The following is an 18,277-nucleotide window of genomic DNA, read 5'->3' as shown; positions in this document are numbered from 1 at the left end:
GTGGGGGGCGGTGCTGGGAGGTTGGGGATGTTAAATTAGGAAGGCAGAGAGGCCTCCGAGGAGGTGACCTTCCTTAAAAAACATAGGTTTGAGAGCTTTATTGTAAGTTAGACCTGTGTGTACATGTTGATGAGCTTGGGGACTTTAATATAGTTGTGCAAACACCACCTCGGTGCAGTTTTAGAACATTCCGTCCCCTCACAAAGTTCCCCGGGGCCACCTTTTGACAGACAGCTGGAGGTTGGGGGGAGGGGGAGTTACCCCAGCCACAGCGAGGGGTGAGCACGCCTTTGGGGGCAGAAAGGAAGCCGGCAGGGAGCGTGTGGGTGCAGAGCGCGAGAAGGGCAGCGTGGGGGGGCGGTGGGGGAGGTGAAAGGCTCCCGGTGTCCTGCATACCACGTGGTCCACAAAGGCCGACACACACTGGAATGGCCTGTGCTCCTTCCTAATGGCAGGAGTGTTCTCTCCCATCTTGATGGTTGAGGCGGGGGAGGGAATGGGAGTCAAGTTTCAGGTACCGTGTGTGCTCACTGGGTTTTCATAACCCTATGAAATGGATGTCAGTGACTGTATTTATGGATGAGAAAGTCAAGGCTAAATAACACGGCCAAAGCGATATGGCTAGTTCCTGGGCTCAATGGCAGCAGCTGGCCACGGCTTTGTTCGCCTGTGCAGTTAACTGGCGTTCCAAGTACATTGCTGACGTTTAAGGCAGCGGTAGTGGCACAGCCTCGCACAGAGTTGCTTTCCGAGCTGTTGCTTTTACCCAGCATGTCTGCACCTGCTTATTGTTCATGGAGCTGGGGAAACTCAAATGTCTTTCCAAAATGCCTGGTAGTTTCCCATTCCGTGTTGTCTTGTTTTTAGAGATGTTACCCTTGTTGGCAAGTATGCCACTCAGCTCCCTGACTCCTTTGGGAGAGGTGACTGACATGGTAGGCTTCGTGGTTTAAAATTTTGCTAGCCGATGACAGAATTGAAAATGTGGCTTAAGCACGCGTGAGTCACCAGGGAGTTACAGTACATCTCCTTGCAAAGGAAAGTTGTTCATTGTACCCACTAAGTACGAGGTACTGCCCTTTCCACACGGATAACCCAATGTGATCCTCAGAGTACTCCTGGAGAGAGTATTTTGTATTTATAAAGCAGTAAAGTAAGGCCTGGTGAGAGCAGGGTCCAAAACCTGGTGAGTTTACTAAAAAAACTCATAATGGGAGATTCTTGCTGGCAAATATCCACCCATATGCGAGGCTGGTGCTCACACAGACCAAAGTGGATTACTTTGAAAAACTCCTACAAAGAAATCGCAGTCAGGACTGGTTGCTTTTCTAAGTAACTTTACATGGAGATCTTGACCTCAACCAGCGAGCAGAGCTTAGTAAGAAAGTGGATTCTCACTCAGTGGGAACCTGGAAGAGTGGGGCCTGCTGCTGGTTGCGGTTGTATCCTGGTGCTCAGCGCGGTGTCGCCGTAAAGCCTGAGCGAGCTGAGTTCTAGCTGGGGACTGAGAAGCTCTGCAGAGATGTGTCACTGTTGGTTTGTCCATGGTGACAAGTGTAAGGAAACTGGCCGTGGGTGTATAGGAACTCTCCTGTCTTTACAATGTCTATAAATCTAAAACTTCTAAAATAGGACGTTTATTTTTAAAAGCACTCTCTCACATATTTAGATCTCTTCCATAGAGAGAGGCCTAGCATCAAGCCATGTACTCTTTCTTTCCCTTCTGCGCCTTAATTAGCTTTGTATTGCCTCTCGGTGGTATTTATAACTTAAAAAAGGACTTGTCCTTAACATTTTCCATTATTTTTTTTAGAGCCAAAATGAGTCTGTTTGGAACAACCTCTGGTTTTGGAACTGGTGGGACCAGCATGTTTGGCAGCACAACTACAGATAACCACAACCCTATGAAGGTACCACATTGGACATCCTGGGGTTGTCCTGAAGAGTGCAGGGCAGGGTCCCCCACAGCAGTGGCAGCAGGAGAAACTGATAGTGGGGGAGCCTCCTTTGGGGTGGAAGCTCTGAAAATTTGTCGGGTTGCTTTCTCAAACATTGGAGCATAGGGACCTGGTGTCCTGTCCCCCTCACTGCCCCAATCACCAGAATCACCTGGGGCCTGGCCTACATTGTTGAATCAGAATCTCTGCAGGGAGGGAGGGAGGGAGGGCAGGCAGTAGCTGTGATCAGCACTTAAGGGCAAGATGGTGGGCCCTCATCTGGAAACATGGTTGTGCTGGTGCCTTCACTGGCTTCTTTCTCATCACCTTTTTTGAGCAAAGTAAGACAGGTCTGATTCAGTTAGTTCTTGAGCACAAGGGAATTCCACCCTGAGGTTCAGTGAGAAAGAAAGCAATTTTGAATGAAACTGGGATGATGCATACATTTTAACATTGACCTTTCCCCCACCAGGATATTGAAGTGACATCCTCTCCTGATGATAGCATTGGTTGTCTATCTTTTAGCCCACCAACCTTGCCAGGGAACTTTCTTATTGCAGGATCGTGGGCTAACGATGTAAGTGCTCCTTATGTGCGTGTTCTATAAGTCATGCCTCTTTGAATGGCTGGAATTAGCTTTCCTTTTGGCTCCATCCTCTCCCAAGCGGATGAAGCTGAGTTAAGACTTATCCATGTTGACAAATGTAAGAAGGAAACTGGGTGTGGGGTGTATGGGAACTCTCCTGTCTTTACAATTTTCTGTATTTAAATAAATAAATTTTAGATAAATTAGAGCAGCGGTTGCCAACCAGTGGTCCGTGAGATCCGAAAGGTTGGCGACCGCCGAGTTAGAGGATATCAATCAGTGGTTCCCAACCTTTTTTTGGCCATGCCCCACCTGAGCATCTCTAAAATCCTGATGCCCCCCTGTGACATGTAATTCTTATTATTAAAAAAATGACTTCTGTTCCCGTGGAGGAAGCCTAAAAGGCCATTAACTTGGTCTAAACAAGCTTCCAAAGAGCATGGCTTCCGTGAAAAAGAAAAATAAAAGAACAAAAGGACAATTGAAGTATTGAGGAAGAAATCACTAAGAAATTGTTTAAAAAAATTAATATGAAGTAATATGAAAAAAATAGCAAATAAAGTTTCAAAACATAATAACTGAAATGCATAAATATGTCACAATACATATTTACTAGAGGCCTGATGCACAAAATTCATGCAAGAGTAGCCCTTCCTTCCCCTGGCTGCTGGCACCGGCTTCCCTCTGGCACCCGCGGCCCAGGCTTCCCTCGCAGCCCTGACTGCGTCTGGAAGAATGTCCAGTCTAATTAGCATATTACGCTTTTATTATTATAGATATACTGTATATGAGGCCCTAGAACCATAAGAAATGCAAAAAATTTACTGTTAATTACTCATTCTCGAATTGCCCCCCTGTGGGGCACATGCCCCATGTTGGGAACCACTGGTGAAAACCCTTCTGAGTGGGCAGATGTCACTTCTTGGTACACTGAGTTTTGTTAAGGCACAGTTACACAGCTGGCTCAGAAATTCCTCCTCTAGGTCAGAATCTGGAAGTGAATTCCCAGATCAACTGGGTGTTGGTTGGGAGTGCGTGTTGTCCATGACAGTGCACTAGGCTTCCTGAGCATGTTCTTCAGGCATATGGCAAACTTCTCTTAACTTTAGATACAGCACAGATTCTGCATAGACCTTACACTTACCTGTTGTGTACAAAAAAGAGACAAAATCATAGTATACAAAAAGAAAGAACACTGGTAGAAAAATAAGCAAAGGGTGTGAAGAGGTACTTCACAAAGAGGTTCAAGTGATCCATTAAACTTCAACCACTCAGCCACACCTAAAATAGGTAAACACGCATTTACACAATTGACTTGTTTTTCTATCAAATTAACAAAAATAAAGGAATTACACTTGGTGCTGACAACACTAAGCTGAAACCTTACATGGTATGCTGATAGGTGTGTGTGTTGGTACAGTTCTTAAGCAATCCTGTCTCTCAGCGATTTCCCTCGGGGCCTGAGGAGGATCTAAGCATAGACCCTTGAGGGTCTTCATGCAGTAAAACTTCAAAATTGCACCATCTAATAGTAATGGTAATTTATGATATGTCGGAATGATGGGATACTATTTTTAAAGTTTTTGAAAAGGTTTCTGCAACAGGAAAGCAGGCAGTGAGGGGATGAGAGGAGGCAAGTAGTTGGGGAGGAGGTTGTCAAGGTTGAGCAGGTTTGGTTTTTACATGGAGTTTCTAGAAAGACTTAAGTTGATTCTCTGCCAAAAAAATGTAAGAATGTTTATTGGCAACTAATGCAGTTGAGGGGAACTGCAATTACAAAAATGAAGATACTGTGCAGTCTCGTTTTTTGAAGAAAATATGTGTGCCTAGAAAGACTGAAAGCACTCAGCTGCCAACTAGTTGTCCAGTGGGATGAGGGTGATTTTTGTTTTCTTGTCATATTTACAAAATCTCTAAGTAAAATGCATTACTTTTGTAACTGGGGGAAAATGATATAAAAAGTCAAAGTGAAGTATTCAGAGAAGGAAGGTAAGTTTCCACTTTGATTTTGATTCTCTGAATGGTAATGATGACTTTCTGCCTTAAAAGACAGATGTAGCTCATAGCTATGTTGAGAAAACTATCTGCGGTTTTAGGTGGAAGCAAACGAATTTGTATATTTAAATGGATTAGGAATAGGAAAGTAACTACTTGTGTATACTTTTCAATTATTTTATTCTAAGATTTTAATAAGTAGATTGATCGAAGTCCATATATATTTTAATTGTACTCCATTAGTTATTAGTTTTAAATGCATATAATTTATCATAAATTGCTATGTTTGCATTAACTTGTCTTATTACCATAGGTTCGCTGCTGGGAAGTTCAGGACAGTGGACAGACTATTCCTAAAGCCCAGCAGATGCACACGGGGCCTGTCCTTGACGTCTGCTGGAGTGATGTAAGTGTCATTCGATTTTTCATGTTTTCTTCTACATAAATACAGTGTATTCAGAATGTTTGTATGTTTCTGTTTTTATATAACCCCAAACACAAATAATAGGTATGTGTACACATTGAAGGAATTCTAGATTTCTGAGTGTAAATATAGTAATTTATTGATGTTCCTGATGTTATCGTTGTTGGCTTTAGTTAATCTCTATGAAAGCTTTGTTGCATAAAAAATCCATTACAGTGGGGCCTTGACTTACGAGTTTAATTCATTCCGTGACAGAGCTCGTAACTCAAATTACTCGTATGTCAAATCAACAGTGAACGAGTGAGACACGTGATGCTGGGCTGATGTTGTGGCGTTCACTGTGATGTTCGCTGCGCCAACTAGCGGTGGGGTATCTGAAGCTGGCTCGTAACCCGAATTTTAGCTCACAACTCAAAGCAAAAAATCGGCCGAGAGACGGCTCTTATCTCGAAAAACTCGTTAGTTGGGACACTCGTAAGTCAAGGCCCCACTGTATTTTATTGACATGTTACCTTGAACAGAGGATTTTTCTTGAGGCCTTTCCTACTTCTAAATATTCCATGAGCTTGTGTTGTTTTAAAATTAGAAATTTACTATCTAGAACAGAACAGCCGTGGGCAAACTACAGCCCGCGGGCCGGATCCGGCCCATTTGAAATGAATAAAACTAAAAAAAAAAAAAGACCATACCCTTTTATGTAATGATGTTTACTTTGAATTTATATTAGTTCACACAAACACTCCATCCATGCTTTTGTTCCGGCCCTCCGGTCCAGTTTAAGAACCCATTGTGGCCCTCGAGTCAAAAAGTTTGCCCATCCCTGATAGAAAATAAATTCTTTTCTGTTATTAGACATTTGAAGACATTTGGTTTTTTTGGGATTCCCTTTTCCTCCCAGATCCTGACTATCAGCTACATAAGCAAGCGTATTCAAGGTTTTTGTTGTTGTTGTTTGTTGTTGCTATTGATTGAGGAGAACTGAATGAAGGTGAAGGATAGGTGGCACGGCACAGAGAGAGCTGCAGCTGTGGAGGGCCTGCCCCCTGGATAAAGGAGTAGCAGGGGGCAGGGGAGAGCTGACAGCCCAGCCCTTCTCCCTCTCCTGCCTGGTGGCTGTACCGGTACAAAGAAAACAAAGGGGCTTGACTGAGTCAGAAGTTGATAGATGTGCCAATAGGTAGATGCAAACATTTTGAAAAGTGATGCATTTGTTACAGATATAATTATTTCTAAGTTAATTTCCCTGTCTTTCTTAACTGATTGGGTAATGGTTCAGAATTGTACACTTTCTTTTAAGTGTGGTAAGGAGTAGAGGTAACCATCAGGAATTCTGCTGCCCGGATGTTATTGAGTGGCTGTTGGCATTTACCAAATGATGCCGTCCGTTCCCTTTCCCAAGTTGTGCCTCATCTCGTGGAGGACTCAAACCTCGGAGTGAGGAGTTCTGACAGTGAGCTGTTCTAGAGGCCGGAAGTCTTGGTTGGGGTGGGTGTGAACACAGGGAGCCTAAAGAATTTGAAAGGGTGCTGTGAATGTGTCACTAAAGAGGCAAGAATTGAGCTGAATTTTAAAGGAAAAGTGAGCTGTGAGCATTGTCTCGTTCTGGCTTAGGTTCAAATTTTGTCTTTATCTCCAGCTTTTTTACTTTGGCAAGATACATAATGTCTGTGTCTGTTTCCTCACATATCAAATAAAGATAATAATAACTAAACAGAGAATAGCATTTAATTCAGCATATAGTGACCAGGCCCTCTAGCACGCCAGAGCACCAAGATGTAGTGGAACTCAGAGGAGGCAAGGTCTGCAGGTCCTGTGCTCTGCAGGACTCATGACTTCTTAGGACCAACATAGAAATAGATGAGAATTTCAGGTAGTGAACATTTGTGACAGCTGCATTATCTGCATGGTGCTCCCATATGAAATGAAGATAATAATTACAACAGAATAGCCAACTATGGCCAAATGGGGCCGTTGCCTGTGTTTGTAAACAGTTTTGTCAGAACACAGCCACACTCATTCACTTACATGGTGTGGCAGCTGCTTTCATGCTGCAGCAGCAGCAGAGCTAAGGAGCTGCAACGGTGAACTACAAAGACTGAAATATTTACTAAACAAATAGCCAGCACTTTAAGACAAAATTTGCCAACCACTGGTCTAGACTTTCCAATTAGTGCTTTCTCTTTTTAGTAAAAATTATCTTTTATATATATATACTAGAGGCCCGGTGCACGAAATTGGTGCACTCTGGTGGGGGGGGGATGTCTTTCAGCCCGGATTGCGAGAGGGCTCAGGCCAGGCTGAGGGACCCCACTGGTGCACAAGTGGGGCCAGGGAGGGATTCAGGAGGGCTCCAGGGCGTGTCCGGCCCATCTCGCTCAGTCCCGATCAGCTGGACCCCAGCAGCAAGCTAACCTACCAGTCAGAGTGTCTGCCCCCTGGTGGTCAGTTATTGTCATAGCGAGTGATTGAGTGGCCTTAGCATATCATTAGCACATTACGCTTTGATTGGTTGACTGGATAACTGGACACTTAAGCATATTAGGCTTTTACATATATAGGATATATCTATATATATAAAAGCCTAAACGACCGTTCAACTGGTAGCTATGACACGCACTGACCACCATGGGGCAGACACTCCGACTGGTAGATTAGCTTGCTGCTGGGGTCCGGCCGATGGGGAGTGGGTGAGATGGGCCAGACATGCCCTGGAGCCCTCCCACGGTCACTCCCTGGTTGGCCGGGCCCAATTGGGACTGGGCAACATTGGGTGACATGGGCCAGACACTCCTTGGAGCCCTCTCGTGGTCCCTCCCCAGCCCCGATCATGCACCGGTGGGGTCCCTCAGCCTGACCTGCACCCTCTCGCAATCTGGGACCCCTCAGGGGATGTCCGCAGGCCAGGCCTAGGGACCCCACCAGTGCATGCTAGTGTGTGTGTGTGTGTGTGTGTGTGTGTGTGTGTGTGTGTATTTTTAAAATATATTTTAGTGGTTTTTTACAGAGAGGAAGGGAGAGGGATAGAGAGGAAGAAAGATTGATGAGAGAGAAACATCAATCAGCTGCCTCCTGCACACCCCCCACTGGGGATGTGCCCGCAACCAAGGTACATGCTCTTGACCGGAATCAAAACTGGGACCCTTCAGTCTGCAGACCGACGCTCTATCTACTGAGCCAAACCGGTTAGAGTTGTATGTATATTTTAATTTCAGAGAGGAAGGGAGCAGGAGAGAGAGATAGAATCATCAATGATAAGGGAGAATCATTGATCAGCTGCCTCCTGTATGCCCCGCACTGGGGATCGAGCCTGTAACCTGGCATGTTCCCTGACTGGGAATCGAACCATGACCTCCTGGTTCATAGGTCAAAGTTCAATCACTTAGCCATGCCAGCCAAGCAGTAAAAATTATCTTGTGCTTCATATTTGAATGGCCTATTTTGAGTTATGTATGTGAATATTTTAAAAACCATTTACAAGAACTGCTGTTTTTTAAGATATTCTGTAATTGACATAGGACCACTGATTGTTGAACATTAGTGTCGTTTTACTGCATGCCCTTTGGAATCCTATTAGATATGGAGCTGAACAAAAGTAGTAATGAGTATAGACATGTGTGTATAAAAAGAAGAAATACAGCAAATGTTTGTAATTGGTGGATCTAAATGGAGGGTTTATGGGTGTTCATTGTTTTATTCTTGCAACTTTCGTGAAGGCTTGAAATTGATTAAAATAAGAAAAAAGTGTAAGTGGCTCCTGGTTAACTGACACAGATACCAGCTACGCTGTCTGTTCCTGGAAGACGTGTCAGGGCCCTGGCTGCCTCTGAGAGGAGAGCTGGGTCAGGGGAGAGGCCGAGTCCTCACCATGCCTTTGAATTTGTTCATCCTGTGTACATAGCATGTCTTATAAAAAATAAATCAGTAATAAAAATGGAGCTGAAAATGTGTTTTTTATATGACATTGTCGTTTATAGTATAGTGGCCCCATATAATTGGAAAAGTAAAAATTTCAGAGCAAAACCTGCCTGAATACATTCAGCCTCTTCTAATTATACATATAGACAGAGATTTTCTTTTTCTTAGCATGACAGATTCTCTCCATTTTATTGTAGGATGGGAGCAAAGTTTTTACGGCTTCATGTGATAAAACTGCCAAAATGTGGGACCTTAACAGTAATCAAGCGATACAGATTGCACAGGTAAGGAGAATGTGCCCTCTGCAAGTTCTGTAATTCAATTTCTAGAATTCTCTTACAGAAGAGATGCAGTTTGACTGTACCAACTCACTTAGACTTTAGACAGAAACCCCCTTTGTTAGCACAACAGACCGTTTGTGACCATTCTTACTCGTGCTCCACAGATTGCTCTGTGAAGGGTCTCCCGTGTATGTGTAGATGAGAGCGTCATGAGGAGTTAGTGATGTTAAATCTGTAAAGGACACATGTGACAGGTGACCCTCAACATTCACTCACTTGACACTCAGCACCCGTGGGTGGCTTGTGTTTTACCAGCTACATATGCTTACTCGTTCATTGGGCCAGTATTTATCCAATACCTGATGTATGCCAGGTACTGTCACCGGGGAGGTACAACGGTGAGGAGATGCTTCCACACGCCCCAGAGCTTTGTAGTCCACTAGGGACAAGGCAGGCTCTTGTGTGAAGTCTGCTAAGAAAGGTGGAAGCGACGAGGATGAGAGAACCTAGAGCCAGGAACCTGTGAGGACACTGAGATGGTGTCAGGAAGGTGTTCTGCACTCGGGCCACAGTGCTCTGTGCAAGAGGCAGCTCCTGATCTCTTAGTTTGTGTCACCTCAGTAAGTAAATAAAACCTTGGCGGAGTCCCCTACTAGTTATTTCTGATGATTTCCCAGGAGGGACTCCCTCTCGCTCTTACATGCTAGTTAATTGGGTGTAAAATCCAATTAAGTTCATGCGAATGGAAGGGAGACATGGGCTCTTAGGTTACTTGAACGTTTTGCATGGTGAAGGGCTAAAATACCCTTTAGTTTTTGTTTGGTATGACCTCAATATTTAAATTAATTCCTTCTCTTTGGATTTTCAGAACTAAAGCTGTTAGCACTAGTTACATTTACCTTCATCTGTTTTGGTTCTGTCTTGTTGAAAGCATGATGCTCCTGTGAAAACCATTCATTGGATCAAAGCCCCGAACTACAGCTGCGTGATGACCGGGAGCTGGGATAAGACTTTGAAGGTACACTCCGCTGAGGGGCCCTGTGGCCCAACCAGGTCAACATGCATTCATTGTTCTTACACTGTTTGGGCTTTAGCTCTGAATAGTCACTTTCTGGCTTTTTTCTTTTAGTTTTGGGATACACGATCATCAAATCCCATGATGGTTTTGCAGCTCCCTGAGAGGTGTTATTGTGCCGACATGGTAAGGTGTTTCTAACTTTATACATATTTCCTTTTAAAAGAGAAAAGCTTTTCTGACCTTATGACATCTTGCAATTAGAGGGGGATATAGTCCAGATTGCCTCAGTCATCTTAAATCTGATTCTTGTGCTGCATTTGTTCCAGAATTACTAAATAGTGGGTGTCAGGTTTTTGGTCACTTGTCATTTGAATATATGCAGAGAGCTATGTGCCATCAGGGTATGACCTTTATCGTGTGGCTGTAGGAAAAGGGGCAGTAACTCTGTTTTAGATTTGTGGGGACTGTCTCTGTGGGTGAGAAAATGAAGAACTTTCTCCATCCATTTAGTCATCAGTCTTCAAGCTTTGTACCAACTGCCCAGCAATTCCATTTACAGAAATTTGTCATGAGAACAAGAAGGTTGCACATGGTCTCTGTTGTTATAAAACTGTGAAACATGGGAAGTGATCTAAAGGGCAAGCAAGACAGACATGGTTAAGTGAACCCTGGGGTAGGTTTATTTGAGAGAATATTAGACAGTCATTAGTATTCTTAGAATACACACTTTGAGTTAATGATATGGATTATATAGAAACATACATTCACATGCATACATGTATAATGCTCAGAAAAAAGACTGGAGTAAAACTGTCATAACATTAACAACTGTTACTATTTGAAGAGCCATAGGTGATTTTTATTTCTTCTCTACTCCTAAGTATATTTTCTAAGTATTCATATATTTTACTAGAGGCCCAGGTGCACAGTGCACGAATTCGTGCATAGGTGGGGTTTGCCCCGATCGAGGCCAGCCGGCTGGGGAGGGGCCGTGGGCAGTTGTACGGCCAGTCCTGCCCCCTGTTTGAACTCCCAGTCGAAGGGACAATTTGCATATTAGCCTTTTATTATATAGGATAGTTTTAAAGAAACTAGTCTTTTAAAAATAAATGATTTTATCCAAATGTGATTTTATGTTTTCTTAAAGCATGTTGATATCATTGGGTTTTAAACTTAGAAAAAATTCAGACTTATTTTTATGACTGTAAAAAAATTTGATATAATATTTGGGTATAAAGACAGCACACTCCTGGGGTGGGGGGCTGTGGACTTCTTTTAAAAGCACAGTCCTCTGTTTAGTCACGTCTCTGCTCTCGCCATTCCCTAGATATATCCGATGGCTGTGGTGGCAACTGCGGAGAGGGGACTGATAGTCTATCAGTTAGAGAACCAGCCTTCTGAATTCAGGAGGATAGAATCTCCCCTGAAACATCAGGTGAGTCGGAAGTCAGATCAAGAAGCCGGGGTTTAGACCCATTCTGTGCCTGCGTATGGTTTTAAACACCTGTAAGTATTTTCAAAGGGAGTCAATTTAAGGACACAAATGTCTAGCGAGTGAAAACTCTTCTTTGCTGGATGAGCCCAGCTTACCTGTCTCCCCTAAACTTCCCCCTGATAGCTGGGTGCTACTGAATAAAACCGCACTTCCCAGTGGACTGGCTCCATGGTAAGCTCATAGCTTCCACCTTCCACATTGCCTTCGTCATGCCCAGACGCTGCTTAGGTTTTTGTCTCCTGCTCTGTCTTCCGCTTGCTACAGGCTCTTAGATCTTCACTCTCTTGGGTCCCCTAGACTCTCCCTCTCTTTTCCCCTTTGTCTCAGAGCTCAGATCAGCTTCTACTCAGAAAACAAGCTGGTGGTTGGGAGCTTCCTTATCTTCCTCCTGTGAATCCAGAAACCTGCCTGCGCCTGTGCCTTTTCCTGCCCATCCCCAGCTGTCAGGTGGAGGCAGTGTTCTCCCAGGGCCGGTTTCAGGGCAGGACCCGTGCCCTGCAGCCTTCTCAGGAACCTCCGGCCACTGATCAGCCAGTTCCCTCCTGTACCTTCCATCTCTCCCCCGCGTATGCTTAGTGCAACATGCTCAAGTCTCACTCGTCCTAGGAAACAAACTTTGTTTTGACCCCACCACCTGGACCCCTCTCCCTAACCAGTTGAGTGACAAGAAGAGTTTAGGTCCTTCAGTCCATCCTCTGTACCTGAATGTGCGGACTCCTACCTCGGCACATGTGACCCTGCTGTGCCCTGGCTTCAACCCCCTAACTGACATTCGTTGCCCTTTGGGTAAATTCAAACTCCTTGATACAACCTAGTCTGGTCTGGCTTCACTTGCAGGCGCCTGCTCATTCACTTGTTGAGGAATGCCGCCTGTCTTCCCCGGGTCACCGTGCAGCTGTGTTCTTGTAAATCGTACCCCAGTTGTGTGGTTGCTGTCTGTGCGGGCATTAGACCCTGTGCCGAGCTGGTGGGGCAGGCAGGGGTACCGCTTGACCAGCTGTGGTTCCTCCTGTCCTCTAAGCACTTACAGACCTTTGTTTCTTTTTGTTAACTTTTTTTACTCACAGAAGTAATGGGCTTGCTATTTTGTTCATTTGTTTTTACCAGTTAACTGCCATGCGTCCAAAACGGAAACCATTCCCACATGCCACGATAGTTTGAATTTAAAAAAATCAATTTGCAATGAACATTATAAAAATAAATATATTACAATTTGGGTGTTCTTGAATATTTTCAGCTGAAAATTCTCACGAAAAATGATTTTAAAGTTGGTCAGGGCTGCCACTTAGGGAAAACATTTTTTTTTATAGACACGCATGGCGTGTGTGGAAGGTCTGCCGCTTGCGTCTACAGAACCTTATGGCATACAATGGGTTAAAGAGCAAATGGCACCAAAAGGGAACCAGCATTCACTTTCCATTTTTGTGGGACATTTGTGTGTTCTGCATCATCACAATAACAAACTGCTCTTTCCCATCATCTCATGCTGCTCAGGGCCGCACCTCCTGACCTCCGCAGAAGCTAAAGTGTCCAGCTTGGGCAGGGTGGGTGGTCCTCTGGGTTAGGCCAGGTTGTCATGAGTAGGAGGAGGAAGGGAAGACCCAGAGGTGCCCAGCCCTGCTCCTTTGGGCCCCCAGACGCGGGGTTGGGTCAGGTGCAGTGACTTGCTTCGGCATTGCCCTTTGTGGTTTAGAAAGCGCTGGCTCGGCCACTGTCCCACTGGACCCTTGGTCCCCAGTGATAGCCAGGTGGGTACTGCTTCCCTTTTCCAGTGAGGGGCAGAGGCACAGAACACTGGGTCATGGTGAAGGGCGCCCACCAGGCAGTGCTGGGCTAAGGATCACACTGACATGTCTTTCTCCCTCCCCATGAGAGGCCAGCACCAGAGAAGGGTCGGATAGGGTCCTGAGGGTCGTGAGCGTTGCTGGAGTGGCGGCCAGGCCTCCGGGGTGGCAGAGAATGAGCAACTGGATCAAAGCACAGGGCCTGCGGTTTCTTCAGAAGAAAGTCAGAAAATAGTGCTTACTGGAGGAATATATGAAATGTTTTATTTTACACTGTGAGGATGTGCTTGTCTTGTTTTTTCAAACTACAGCACCGATGTGTGGCCATCTTTAAAGACAAGCAGAACAAGCCGACGGGGTTCGCGCTGGGAAGCATCGAGGGCAGAGTGGCCATCCACTACATCAACCCCCCAAACCCGTGAGTTGGCTCGGTCGGTGGTGCATTTTCAACCAAGACTTTTTCTAAAAAAGGGAAACTTAACTGGGGCCTTTGTTTTTCAGTGCCAAAGATAACTTTACCTTTAAATGTCACCGATCTAACGGAACCAATACTTCAGCTCCTCAGGACATCTATGCGGTATGTTTTTAGAAACTTAACCTTGAGAACGGAATGCGCCTAGAAACCAGACACGGAGGTGGGTGGCTGAGTCATTATAGTATTAGAGACGATGTGGGGCTCACGGCTCAAGGGAAACAGCTGCCTCTGTGGGGCTGTTTTCTGTTTTTGTGAACATGTTGACTGTCTTCATCCTCTGACTTCGCTTCTGAATGCAAGCTCAGGGCTGCTGAGGGAGCGTATCCCCCCATCAAGGTGCTGGTAGACGGTTGATACACTGGCTTATACTGAGAAATTGCTGTTTGCTGAGGAAGAAGAGCGTTTTCCTGAGCTCGTGCCTTGGGTCACTAGCTGCGCACTTGTTACCTTCTGTTGACTTGTGTGGTAACAAGAGCCACGATCGGTCCTGGGCTGGCGGTGGCTCAGGGAGCATGGCTAGTCGTCTCTGTGACCAGGCGCAGCAGCTCCAAGCAGGAAGCACGAGCTGGCGAAAGCAGGTTTCTCCTCGTCTGCCTCTAATTGTGCGTGTCGACCCCTGCAGGTCAATGGAATCGCGTTCCATCCTGTGCACGGCACCCTTGCCACGGTGGGATCTGATGGTAGATTCAGCTTCTGGGACAAAGATGCCAGAACAAAACTGAAAACTTCGGAACAGTTAGATCAGCCCATATCGGCTTGCTGCTTCAATCACAACGGAAACATATTTGCCTACGCTTCCAGCTACGACTGGTCCAAGGTGAGCGTTCCCAGCCCGCCGCACCCCTCCACGCACGGCAGGCACACTAACCACTTCCACTTCCCTTCCCTCTGGGTCTGGGCAGCTCGCCCTGGGCCAAGCCCTTGTCCCGGTGAGGTCATGGAAGAGAGGACCTGTTGCATGAAACCGCACGTCGGAGCTAATTGTCCGCCGCCCTGCCGGGGCCTTGCTCTCTGAGGGTGGTCATCTTGGCCTTTTTAAAAATATATTTTTATTGATTTCAGAGAGGAACCGGGAGGGAAAGAGAAACATCAATGATGAGAGAAAATCATTGATCGGCTGCCTCCTGCACATCCCACACTGGGGATCAAGCCTGCAACCTGGGCATATGCCCTGACTGGGAATCGAATCGTGACCTCCTGGTTCATAGGTGGACACTGAGCCACGCCGGCCTGGCCATCTTGGCTTATTAAAGGGGTGGCAGCTTAGCGTCTCGGCACCTACAAGACAAACATGTACAGGGCGGTTCCTCCAAGTGGGACATGGAAGGCAAATCCCACCAAGTCCCAGCCGCCTCCGCGGACGGAGGTTCCTGTTGAACAGTTGGCTTTTCTCTCCATTCCTTCTCCAGAGGCTGTGCTTCATGCACGTAGCGCTGGGCCTGCCGTGAAGAGTGCCCACCAAGTGCTAACTTCTGCTTTCTCATAATAAGATTGTTGTGTGTGTTTTCCCCATTAGGGCCATGAATTTTATAATCCTCAAAAGAAAAATTACATTTTCCTGCGGAACGCAGCTGAAGAGCTGAAACCTAGGAACAAGAAGTAGTGGCGGAGACGTCTGTTGTCCGGAGTCGTTTTCTCTGTGCTCTGCCTGATGTGTTCGAATCTGGGGCCTGGCTTTTGGTGGGTTGTGAACCATGGATGTGGATTTCAACCCCTGGGGAAAACAATGTCATGGGTTAGCATTTGGGCCCTCAGGCCGCAGTGACTGTTGGTCTCTCCATTCCACTGCCTGTTACAGGAGTCCTCTGACTCTACGGGGACCGAGGCCATTACCGAGGTAGAGTCGTGTGGGCCCCTGGTCTGCAGTGCTCAGTTCAGCAGTGTGTTCTAGAGACACTGGGCAACGTTTTACAAACACTGTACTGTACTTTGTAATAAAACATTTTAAAGACTGCCTTCCGAGCTCCCTTTGTCCATCTCCTCCCTTGCCTGGAGAGCGCCCAGTGAGCTCTGAAGTGATCATTCCTGTTCAGCATCATCGTGGGTTTTGATTTGTGACTTCCAACGCCCTTTGGGAAATGCCAGGATCTCAAAACTTGGGAAAGGTGGGAATCCTGGGCTGCGAATGCCTTCTACCAAGTGGAATGTCTAGCAACAGCCCTGCCAGCATGGCCAGCGGAGTTGCTATGTGCTTTCCTTGTCCTTCCACTCCCGTCTTTAACATCCCAGTGCTTTTCCTCTGCTGGGCAGCTGTCCTGGAGACTGAGGGACGGACCTTTTTAGGCAAAGCCCGAGTGGGTGCTGTGTGTGTGTGGCCAAGTTAGAACCCCAGTTCCCTGCAAGGGAAGTGCTCTTTACTCGCCCTAGTGATAGTTACGGGGTGCTGCTTTTTTATTTCGTGTAATTTAAAATTCCTGATTGGTAAGTACCAAATGAAATTCAAGTTGATGTTTGACTGTGGAGTTTATTGTGTGTTTACCCTGTGATCCCAAATGCTTCTTACACTTTACTGCCTGGGGCTGGTGTGTAAACTAACTTGCTGAGTGTGGAAATCTAGTGTCATCATGTAAGCAATGTGTTTGCCTACTCATCAAAAGCAATGACAATAAAATTTTCTACTGGAAGAGACTATCTGCACTCGGTTTAAGTTCTTTGGTACGTGGAGCACAAATGAATTCAGATCCATGAACTCTTCAGCTCTGTCTTACCCTGAAAAGTTATTTTTTGCGAGAGAAAAAGGCATGTATGCTCTAGAAAAAGAAACTTGAATTTTCAAGTTAATCTTTTGCATCTCATTTTCCCTTTTATGAATTAGCCCTGTGGCTTTATGGACAGGAGATAGAGGTAGAAAAGATGGCAGTGAGGGAGTCGAGCTTAGTTAGCTCGGAGCCCCTTTCACTGGAGTGGGAGTAGATTTACAGCGTTAGCTTAGACCCCGTGCCCACATTCTCTACAAGCCAAAGTTGAACATGGCCACAAAATAATGAGTCTAAGCCATGAGCTTTCGGGAGTGCTCTTTTCCAAGACTGGACTTTGCCACATTGCCAAGGGGGTAGTTTTTGTAACTGGTAAGTTGGAAACATTTGCACAAGTCCAAGGTTGGACTTGGGCTGCCAGGAACCGGGAGTGAGTTTGCTGCTGTTGCCCACCAGGAGCATAAAAGATTACCACTTGCTTGCTGATGGTCAGCCAGGAGGTTTTTGTTGAAATCATTAAGCTTCTAAGATACTTGTTTTCATGTTTCCTCAAAAACACAGGGAGCCTTGAACTCTCCGCCTTAAACCTCCCTCCCTGTCCCTGCAGACGCTAGTACGTATGTTGCATTCAGTAGGTGCTCAGTAACTATTGGTAAATTTAATGGCATCTATTCAAAAAGAAACAAGTAATCTTCACTCTAAGAGATGTCATCATTCTGCCATTTAAAATCTGTATACCCAGTTAATAAAAAGGGGGGGGTCTATAAAGCTCACAGCGAAGACACATTAGTGTTCCCCACACTTACCCCATTTTACTGTAAGAATTTTCAACATATAGCCCTAGCTGGTTTGGCTCAGTGGATAGAGTGTTGGCCTGTGGACTGAAGAGTCTCAGGTTCGCGATTACAGTCAAGGGCACATGCCCGGGTTGCAGGCTCGATCCCCAGTGGGGGGCATGCAGGAGATGGCTGATCAATGATTCTCATCATTGATGTTTCTATCTCCCTCTCACTTCCTCTCTGAACTCAATAAAAATAAATAAAAATGAATTTTCAACATACAGAAGAGCTGAGAAGGTTTTATAGTGGACATTAGCTTGCCCCTGGATTCCGCTTTCACTTGCCTTTTCCGTCTGGTTCTCCAGGCTTTTTCCCCTCCGTGGTAATAGGCTTTCTCGGTTACTGAGTGGACGTGGACTGGTGGGATGGACGACGTACTGAGACGATGCTGAAACGTATCATTAGGGATGTAGGAGCTGTCCACAGGAAGGTGCACGTCTGACTGTTCCTGGTAACTACGTGGAAACGGTGTTCTGTGTGAGCATACGTGTCTTCGAGTCTGCCCTCTGGGGTGCAGCACGCGTCTGAGCCCACCTCCGTCGGGGGCCTGCTGAGTCCCGCCTGCCTGACCCCATCTGTCATGGCCTTGGATCCTGGACGAAAGGATGCCAGGGTGGGATTTGGTGGGGCGATGTGAGTGCCCGCTGACTGCAAAGCCCTTGCTGTCCCTCCTGAGAAATGCGGATGGGCACCGCATCTAAGAGGATTCCCCAAGGGGGATGCTGTGCTTTGGCGCAGCCAGCAGGTGGCGCCAATGACTTCAATACCGCTATTGGGGGACAGGTTCTGTATTCAATTTCAGGGACTTAACTTTATTAGAGGAAATGAATGT

General features: G+C 46.0%; 1 protein-coding gene across 3 annotated transcripts in view; it reads left to right on the top strand.

Moving 5' to 3' along the window:
• RAE1 (ribonucleic acid export 1) overlaps window positions 1-16,538 on the top strand; it is a 16,774-nt gene extending 236 nt beyond the window's left edge. For all 3 annotated transcript variants that reach the window (XM_014528706.1, XM_005880678.2, XM_005880679.2), the window contains exons 2-12: window positions 1,814-1,910; window positions 2,410-2,514; window positions 4,832-4,924; window positions 9,055-9,141; window positions 10,070-10,156; window positions 10,268-10,339; window positions 11,484-11,591; window positions 13,747-13,853; window positions 13,937-14,012; window positions 14,533-14,727; window positions 15,427-16,538. In XM_014528706.1, the coding sequence (XP_014384192.1) occupies window positions 1,821-1,910; window positions 2,410-2,514; window positions 4,832-4,924; window positions 9,055-9,141; window positions 10,070-10,156; window positions 10,268-10,339; window positions 11,484-11,591; window positions 13,747-13,853; window positions 13,937-14,012; window positions 14,533-14,727; window positions 15,427-15,513 (1,107 nt within the window). In that variant the 5' untranslated portion in view covers window positions 1,814-1,820 and the 3' untranslated portion in view covers window positions 15,514-16,538. The remainder of the gene's footprint in view (window positions 1-1,813; window positions 1,911-2,409; window positions 2,515-4,831; window positions 4,925-9,054; window positions 9,142-10,069; window positions 10,157-10,267; window positions 10,340-11,483; window positions 11,592-13,746; window positions 13,854-13,936; window positions 14,013-14,532; window positions 14,728-15,426) is intronic.
• Window positions 16,539-18,277: the final 1,739 nt, after the last annotated feature.

This window comes from Myotis brandtii, unplaced genomic scaffold (assembly GCF_000412655.1).
Source record: "Myotis brandtii unplaced genomic scaffold, ASM41265v1 scaffold647, whole genome shotgun sequence".
NCBI lineage: Eukaryota > Metazoa > Chordata > Mammalia > Chiroptera > Vespertilionidae > Myotis > Myotis brandtii.
Note: the sequence above shows the minus strand (reverse complement) of the source record. Positions and strands in the feature narration are given on the sequence as shown.